The sequence below is a fragment of the Mustela nigripes genome, chromosome 14 (genome assembly GCF_022355385.1).
Source record: "Mustela nigripes isolate SB6536 chromosome 14, MUSNIG.SB6536, whole genome shotgun sequence".
NCBI lineage: Eukaryota > Metazoa > Chordata > Mammalia > Carnivora > Mustelidae > Mustela > Mustela nigripes.
The window spans coordinates 21,068,067-21,076,923 of record NC_081570.1 but is presented as its reverse complement, the minus strand read 5'-3'; the positions used below and the strand labels follow the sequence as shown (position 1 = coordinate 21,076,923).

The window sequence follows — 8,857 nt, the reverse complement described above, 5'->3', positions numbered from 1 at the left end:
CCTGGGTGGCTCAGTTGGTTAAGCCGCTGCCTTCAACTCAGGTCATGATCTCAGGGTCCTGGATTGAGTCCCACATCGGGCTCTCTGCTCAGCAAGGAGCCTGCTTTCCCCTCTCTGTCTCTGCCTGCCTCTCTCCTACTTGTGATCTCTGTCAAATAAATAAATAAATAAAATCTTAAAAAAAAAGAACAAAATAGCCTTGTATCAAGGCCCTGTGCTCAACAGTGTGGATCAGTAAGAGTGAGCCATGTAACTTACCCTCCAAGAGCTTACAGTGGAGAAGAGGGAAAGAGAAAGAGACAAGGACATAGTAACTGCTGTAATAAGTACAACTATGACAAATATAGCACACAATATTTTATAAAAAGATGAAAACTTAGCCAGTACTGAGAGAGATTGATGTTGAATATTCCCTTGTGCTAAGCAATCACACAGTTTCACACAATTTCCCCACTCTTTAAACCTCCCAAATTTTTCAGAAGACCCAAATCTCTAGTCACTTACCCTTGCTGCACAGGCTGTAACTGCAAGATCACTTGAGTTTTAGTGTCTTCAGGGTTCTCTCCTTCATTTCCTTCAGTGGGTACCACAACCACATCCCCCACTGGGACACTCACTTCCGCATTAGCCATCTTTCACATGAAGTCAGATAGCTGGGCTGCTGTCGGAAACAAGAAGCACCAGTGACTTGGTCTGGTTTGAAAAGATGGCAACTGGGTGCCTGGGTGGCTCAGTTGGTTAAGCGACTACTTTCAGCTCAGGTCATGATCCTGGAGATCCTGGGATTGAGTCCCACATCTGGCTCCCTGCTCAGTAGGGAGTCTGATTCTACCTCTGACTCTCCTCCTTCTCATGCTCTTTTTCTCTCATTCTCTCTCTCAAATAAATAAAATCTTTTAAAAAAAATAAAGAAAATAAAGAAAAAATGGCAATCGTAGGAAAGGAAGACCAAGATAATTATGACTACCAATTCCAAGATCGCAGTCCTCTGAAGAGGACGGGAACTGTGAGAAGAGGCTGACCTAGGCTCTGATCTTTCCAGAAATGCCTTAGTACTCACTTGCTGATTTAGGCTTTCTTAGGTTTTGTGATTGTACTGGACCTGCTCATTTTTTTTTTTTTTTAATATTTCACTTATATATTTGAGAGAAGAAGAGGGAGAGAGAGGAGCAGAGTCACCACTGAACAGAGGGCCTGACACAGGACCTGATCCCAGGATGCTGAGATCATGACCTGAGCGAAAGGCAGACACTTAACCAACTGAGCCACCCAGGTGCCTTGGAACCTGCTCTCAAGAATCAATTGTTCCAACTCTGAGTTTAGTGACATCAAATTGGTAGCTTGAAATCAGTGATGCTGGGAGTATACACCACAGATATGGCAAGCACTAGAGGACAGGATTTTTTTTTTCCTGGAGAACTGATTTCCAGCACACCACTAGTTCCATCCCAAACAGTAAGCTTCTAGAAAGTAGGAATCATCTATTTTCTTTGCAATAGCCACTGCACCTCATCAAATGCTCCGTCCTTTGTGAATTACTTAAAAAGGATCCGGTAAGGGGTGCCTGGGTGGCTCAGTTGTTAAGAGTCTGCCTTCAGGCCAGGGTATGGGGATCGGGACTGAGCCCAGCATCAGGCTCCCTGCTCAATGGGAAGGCTGCTTCTCCCTCTCCCACTCCCCCTGCTTGTTTTCCCTCTCTCTCTGTTTCTGTCAAATAAATAAATAAAATCTTCAAAGGAAAAATAAAAGTATCCGCTAAATGAAATAAACTGCATAGGAAGAAAAATGATTTGTATTGTGTGGTTGCTTAATAAATTCTGAATCCAACTGTATGTCTTCTAGGAACTTCTTACTATCTCTTTGCCTCAGATTGAAGGGAGAGATGATCTTGCCTGACATCTCCCTTGCATACTTGTTGGGAAACCAGTGTCCAAAACCAGGTGCTCCTTGACTCTAATGTAATTCAAAGCATCATCCCAATTTTCATGAAAATTCTGAGGGCCCCTGGATATTCTGCAGTGGTTAGTTCTCACAGCTGCAAAGAAAGGAGTCACTTAAGAGAGTATAGGTAAGAGCACTGTGTTTACTTAGGTATGTGAGATGATTAGGATATGCTGATAAGAGTAGGCACATGGTAGAAGCACGTTTGAATGTGGGACTGGTAGAAACCAAATCCACATCTGGCTTTGTCACAGCACTTGTCTACAATATGCATAGTTAAGGATGGCACTCAAAGTCTCCCGAATCTGGCCCCCAAAGAGTTTTCCAGTTTCATCTGCAACTGCGATTCCCCTAGAACCTCAAGTGCCAGCCATACCAGCCTCCCCCTGTACTCTGAATATACAATAGGTACCTTCAGGTTTCTATACCTTTTTTATTCCTTAAGCCCAAACTCTCTTTTCCCTCAACTTTTCCCTTCAAGACCCAGTTCAAAACCTCCCTCCACCACAAAGCCCCTGCCAAATCATTTTCTTTTCTCCAGTCCCCCAACACTTGCTTTGTAGCTCTCTTTTAATGATTACCACACTGTGCTCTGTATTGTAGTTAACTGAACAGACCTATATTTCCATAACTGAACTATACTCTCTATGAGGTACTGCTTCTTTCTTTTTTTAAAATTTTTTTTCTTATTTTTTGGTATTTTTAATTCTATGAGGGCAGGAGTTGATTCTTTAGGTTTTTTTTTTTTTTTTTAAGGTTTTATTTATTTATTTGACAGAGATCACAAGTAGAGAGGCAGGCAAAGAGAGAGGGAGAGGGAAGCAGGCTCCCTGCTGAGCTGAGAGCCCGACGTGGGACTTGATCCCAGGACCCTGAGATCATGACCTAGCCTGTCTCTGGGCGCCTGGGTGGCTCAGTGGGTTGAAGCCTCTGCCTTCGGCTCGGGTCATGGTCCCGGGTCCTGGGATCGAGCCCCGAATCGGGCCCTCTGCTCGGCGGGGAGCCTGCTTCCCTTCCTCTCTCTCTGCCTGTTTCTCTGCCTACTTGTGATCTCTGTCAAATAAATAAATTAAATCTTTAAAAAATAAAAATAAAAAGCCTGTCTCAGGACACCGGAGTGGCTCAGTTGGTTAAACCACTGCCTTCGGCTCGGGTCATGATCCTGGGGTCCTGGGATCAAGTCCCACATCAGGGTCCTTGCTCAGCGGGGAGCCTACTTCTCTCTCTGCCTCTGCCTGCCACTCTGACTGCTTGTGCGGGCTTGCTCTCTCTCTGACAAATAAATAAAATCTTTAAAAAAATAAAAAGCTTGTCTCCCACAGCCCTGTTCACCATGGTACTGACACATTGGTTCAATCAATTTTTGTTTGTATTTGACCTAGTTAAAATTCCTTATATCAGACTTATGCTTCTTCCTTTTATGATTCTCACACTTTTTTCCTGAATGCTATACCACTTGTACCCAAATGCCTCTTAAAATTTATCTTGTAGACACCTTCAACTGAACTCATGTTCTCTCATAAACCTGCTCCTGTTTCCTGCCTCTATAAATGGCACTATCCTCTATTTTCTCAAGCCAGAAACTACTGAGTTATTTTTCAGCCTTCTCTTTCTAAATCCAATCAACCACCAAATCCTATCCATTCTATCATCTGTATTTTTCTTTTAACCATCCCCCATCCTCCATCTGTGCTGCCACCACCATATTCTAAGCCGCCACACTGTTACCTGAATTTTTCCAGCTGCTTCTCATCAGTATCCTAATCTCTGGTCTTGCTCTCCACTCCATTATCTACACAGCCCACAGAGTCATCTTACTAAAGGCCACAGGCCATTTCCCCATTTCGGAATCCTTCAGTGGATTCCCTTTGCTACTGAAGTGCAAGCATCTTAACAGTGCTTATAGAATCCTCCAAGTCTGTCCCTTGTCCACATGTTAGTCTCGTTTCTCATAGTTCTTCCTCTCATGCTGTGGGCTCCTGTCGCCAATTTTTTAAAAATTTTTCAAACATGCCATATTTCCTCACCTGAGTCTTCACACTTGTTTCCTCTACCGGGAATTCTCCTCCTTCCTATTTGGCTAGTCACTGCTAAACTTTTATAACTTATTTAAAATGTCACATCCTGGGATGCCTAGCTGGCTCAGTCAGTACAGCACGCAACTCTTGATCTGAGAGTCATGAGTTCAAGCCCCATGTTGAGCATAGTGTTTACTTAAAAAATAAATAAAATAAAATAAAACAAAATAAAATATATACACACACATACATACATGTTCATTTACAGGGAGCCTAGATGTAAGCTTGCATTCTTGCTTCTTAGTACCTGCTGCAGCACCCCTGTCATCACCATTAACTCATTTCATCAGCCTCTCCTCACCAGACTACATCCTGGGAGAGCAAAGATGGCTTTCCTTTTTCAACAACTCCCCTATAACTAGTTCAGTACCCAGAACACAGGAGTACATAAATAGTGTTCAAATATCAGACTATTTACAAAACTGCCTACCTAAAACTTTCTAAGGAAATCTGACACATAACAGGTATGTAATAAATTTCTGTGTAGTGAATGACTCGCCTTGCCCTAAAAGACTTCTAGAATTTTCTACTTTTCTAAATTAGGGGATATAAATTTGCTTAGGTAGCTAGGCTAAGCTTATGTCTGTCATTTTGGCCAGTTCAACAAATATTTACCGAATCTCTACTCCACATCAGGCACAGAATTAGGCTCACTGGAGATGAAAAGGGACAGTGTATGCTCTTAAGAAATTAAGGAAAAGAGATGCATGATATTGTCACATATTAGAGAAAAAATTAATTGCAAAATATTACAGTACACTATCTGAACTTACATAAATTAAAGGTTTAAAACTCGGAATAGGGGCACATGGATGGCTCAGTCAGGTAAGTGCCCCCCTCTTTATCTCAGCCCAGGTCATGATCTCAGGGATTGAGTCCTGCAAAACTCCAAGCTCAGTGGGAAGTCGGCTTCAGAATTCTCTCTCCCCCTGCCCCTTCCCACCCAAAAATAAACCTTAAAAAAAAAAAAAAAAAAACTAGGGATTAAAAAAAGACAATCAGGAGCACCTCCGTGGCTCAGTTGGTTAAGCCTCTGCCTTCCGCTCTGGTCATTGCTCTTAGGGTCCTGGGATGGAGCCCTGCATCTGGCTCTCTGCTCAGCAGAGGGCCTGCTTCCCCCCTCTCTCTCTGCCTGCCTCTCTGCCTACTTGTGATCTCTCTGTTAAATAAATAAATAAAATCTTTTTTAAAAAAAAGCTTGAATCAGGGTGCCTGGGTGGCTCAGTGGGTTGGGCCACTGCCTTCGGCTCGGGTCATGATCTCAGGGTCCTGGGATCGAGTCCCGCATCGGGCTCTCTGCTCAGCAGGGAGCCTGCTTCCTCCTCTCTCTCTCTCTCTGCCTCTTTCCCTACTTGTGTTCTCTGTCAAAAAAATAAATAAAATCTTAAAAAAAAAAAAAAGCTTGAATCATAAAAATGTAGCTTGAATGAAAAGAATCACAGCTAACATTTGCTGGACACTTATTGTCAAGCACTATTCGTTACTATTACTTTATTAATGAATTTAAAAGATGTAAACTTTATCATATAACAAACTTATAGAATTTATTATTTTAAAACAGCAGTTTACAATTTTAAAAATAGCTTCAGTAGGGGCGCCTGGGTGGCTCAGTGGGTTAAAGCCTCTCTGCCTTCAGCTCAGGTCATGATCCCAGGGTCGAGACCCGCATTGGGTTCTCTGCTCAGCGGGGAGTCTGCTTCCTCCTCTCTCTCTGCCTGCCTCTCTGCCTACTTGTAATCTCTGTCTGTCAAATAAATAAATAAAATCTTTTTAAAAAATAGCTTAAAAAAAAATAGCTTGAGTAAATTAATGGGTTAGAGGAGGAGAATTAGAAGGATGCTTCTAGTTTTAACGTTTTACCCTAAGGTTGAGTCCTCTCTACAACACTCAGAATAAGTGGTTGACTAACTACTTGATTAATACTTTCCTCAATGGGAACTCATATTTTACTCCTTAGCCCTCCCACACCTTGGAACTCAAGAGGAATGTTCTCTAACCTTCTGAGTTTATCCAAGAAGATAATTATAATCATCCACAATATGTTTCTCAGTGTCAGTTAAGAGACACAAGGTCTAATCCAACATGGCAATTCATACGTTCTTTAGAGAAGCAAGTTTAGGTCGAGTATCTCTTATTACCCTAAATACCACATTCCTAACAAGCAACCCGAAACCAGCTCTACAGACTACACTGGCTAACTGCAAGGTCATCTCTTTGAGGTGAGTATAAACTGAAAAGTAGCTCTTGTTTATAGCAACAAAAACTCCTGAGGCAAGATGACTGAGTTGCTCCTTTGGGTATTTCAGAGAAGGAGCCTGAGAGTACTCATTGTGTAATCATACAACACTCTGTAACTCTAGGGGAACACATATAAAGGAAAGATGTCATATTTATGTGAAAATAATTATTTTGTAGTTATTTTCAAAGATAAAATAGATACCTTGAAAGTAGGCACATGAATACTCACATAAACTACTAAAAAACTGACGACGTATGACTTACTCTAGATTAAATTCATTTTTTGTGTTCTGAAAACCAGTTTCTTTTTGTTGTTGTTTTTAAGTAATTTCTGTGCTCAACATGTGCTCAAACTCATAACCCCAAAATCGAGTCACAAGCTCCATTGACTAAGCCAGCCAGGCACTCCTGGAAGCTAGTGTTTAAAATGTGGCAGGATTATGAGTGTCACATGACTGCAGGAACATCAGAGTTGGTAGCTGAAAAGGAATAAAATAGCAGATAGCCTGAAATTTTCTAACCCTAAAACGTATTTATTTATTCCATACTGCATTGAAATTTTAATAGACTGTGTAGCCTTTTTTTTTTTTTCACTTTTTAAAGATCTTATTTATTTATTTGACAGCACACGGGCATGAGTGGGGGGAGGGACAGAAGGAAGAGGAGACTCCCTGCTCGTCAGATGGGGTGGGGGCTCAATCCCAAGACCCTGAGACCACGATCCCGGACAAAGTAAAGATGCTTAATGGACTGAGCTACCCAGGCACCCCAACTGTGCAGTCTATTCTTAAGAAATTTCCAAATTAAAACTTTATTATTACTTGAGGCCAAAACTCCTTGATTTTTTCTCTTCTTCATTCCTTCTCATGTATTCAGTAATACTGAATTCAGGGCACTATCAAATGTAATAAAGCCAACAAGAAGGCTATACAGGACCACTGTGAGGGACACAGCCAAAACAAATGAAGTTTGGGATAAGTCACATATTGGAGACTACTATATAGGTGCTTAGGGAAGCAATGAGATAAAAGTGTTCTTTGAAGGATCGTCACACTAGAGTCTAGGAGACTTCTGCTTAGGACAAGACCAATTCAGAGCCCAAGCTAACTCCATGAAGTTGAATACAAGTCAGCTATTTAATATGTTCGTTGAAGTAAATATGAATAAATGGTTGACTAATGACTAATGAAAAAGTCATCAAGTCAGTACCCATAACTGATAAAAGGCTGATAAATTAGGGAAGACAGTCCAAACATTTAATGAAAAAGTCTTCCAAAAGCACTTTGGTAACCATTAGCAGAGGCAAGGGAGAAGAAAGGAATCCCTCTCAGTTCGTCTGGAATGACCTGATCCTCCCTCTTCCTCATTCTCCAGGTTAAGGAAGAATCCCAATTCTTGGTTCTCCTAAAGAGACATCAAACAAGGCCCCTTCTGTGTCTGGCAGGAAGTACTTTTGAGATTTCTCTCATCTTAAGAGAATTCAGACCTTCTCCACTTCCTTGGATAGTCAAGACTTCCCCGGATTTGTAGGTCAAGGCTTGACATGCCTAAGTCAGGTGGATCACTCTCCAGGACCCTCAGATAAGATTCTGCTGTCATTGTTCCTGCCCCTCAGGAGACACCTGGCCAATTCCCCTCTCATTTCTGAAAGTAGGGGTATTCTAAGCTTCTTCCCCTCAACTATCTTTTCTCCGGCCCTCAAGAACATGGGTTTTCCCATCCCCTGACACACCAGATCGTCCCGTTCTCTACCTATACATCAGAAGGTATTCAATCTCACACCCTCACAGATTTGGACCCTTCCTATTCCTACTTGAGGAGGCTCTGAGGCGTCTTCCTACTGCCCCCTCACCTCAGGGAAAGCAGGGGCCTGGTCACTTTCCCTGAAGCTCTTCTTCCTCGTCCCCAGCTCCCACTACCCACCGTGTCGCCACGCCTTCGGAGCAGCACCTGCCTCTTTTCCCCTGGACTGAATGGCTGAGGCCTCTAACGCGCCCCTCGGGTGAAGCTCGGGCCTCCTTCCCTCAGAAGAACCTACTCTCTTGCTCCCCCGCCAAGCTTCCGAGGGTCTCCCCCCGGGCGGGGACCCAAGCTTCCTTCACCTTTCGTCCCCCCCCCCCCCCCCCCCCCCCGCCCCCCCCCGCGCCCCGGTCAAGAGCGACCGAGGCCCCTCCCCAGCTCCGCGTCGACGGGCCTGCTGCTCCCCGGGCCCCGCCTCTGGGGATACCCCGGGATCCCCGGACCCCTCGCCGGGGTCCTGGGCGTCCGGGCCTCTCGGCCCCGAGTCGCTCCGGCCCCTCCGGGCCCCTCAGCCTAGGACTTCCGGGGCCCTCGGTCTGGGGGCGCGGGGCCCCCAGGCGTCCCGCTCGCCGGCGCCCGCCGCCCTCGGCCAGGGGCCGAGCCCGGGCGGCGCGGCCGGCCGCGCTGGGGGCGGCCCGGCTGCTCGGGCGGACCCAGCGGCAGCGTCCCCCCACCCCCCCGCGGCGCCGCGACGTCCGCTCGCTCCCCGGCGGCGGCGGCGGCACGCACAGGGCGTGGGGAGGCGCCCGCGGAGGCAGCAGCCCCCCGCCCCCTGCGCGCCCGCCCGCCCTCGCCGGCCG

The 8,857-nt window shown here is 45.0% G+C and overlaps 1 protein-coding gene across 5 annotated transcripts in view; it reads right to left on the bottom strand.

Moving 5' to 3' along the window:
* The window catches only part of GMEB1 (glucocorticoid modulatory element binding protein 1), a 36,834-nt gene that overhangs the window by 27,754 nt on the left and 223 nt on the right, over positions 1 to 8,857 (bottom strand). For 2 of the 5 annotated variants that reach the window (XM_059376883.1, XM_059376887.1), the window contains exons 1-2: positions 7,744 to 8,350; positions 505 to 661 (exon numbers count right to left, since the gene is read on the bottom strand). In XM_059376883.1, the coding sequence (XP_059232866.1) occupies positions 505 to 632 (128 nt within the window). In that variant the 5' untranslated portion in view covers positions 633 to 661; positions 7,744 to 8,350. Of the gene's footprint in view, positions 1 to 504; positions 662 to 4,213; positions 4,353 to 7,743; positions 8,351 to 8,857 lie in introns of those variants that run through there. The other 3 variants (XM_059376886.1, XM_059376885.1, XM_059376884.1) reach the window with 3 other exon arrangements.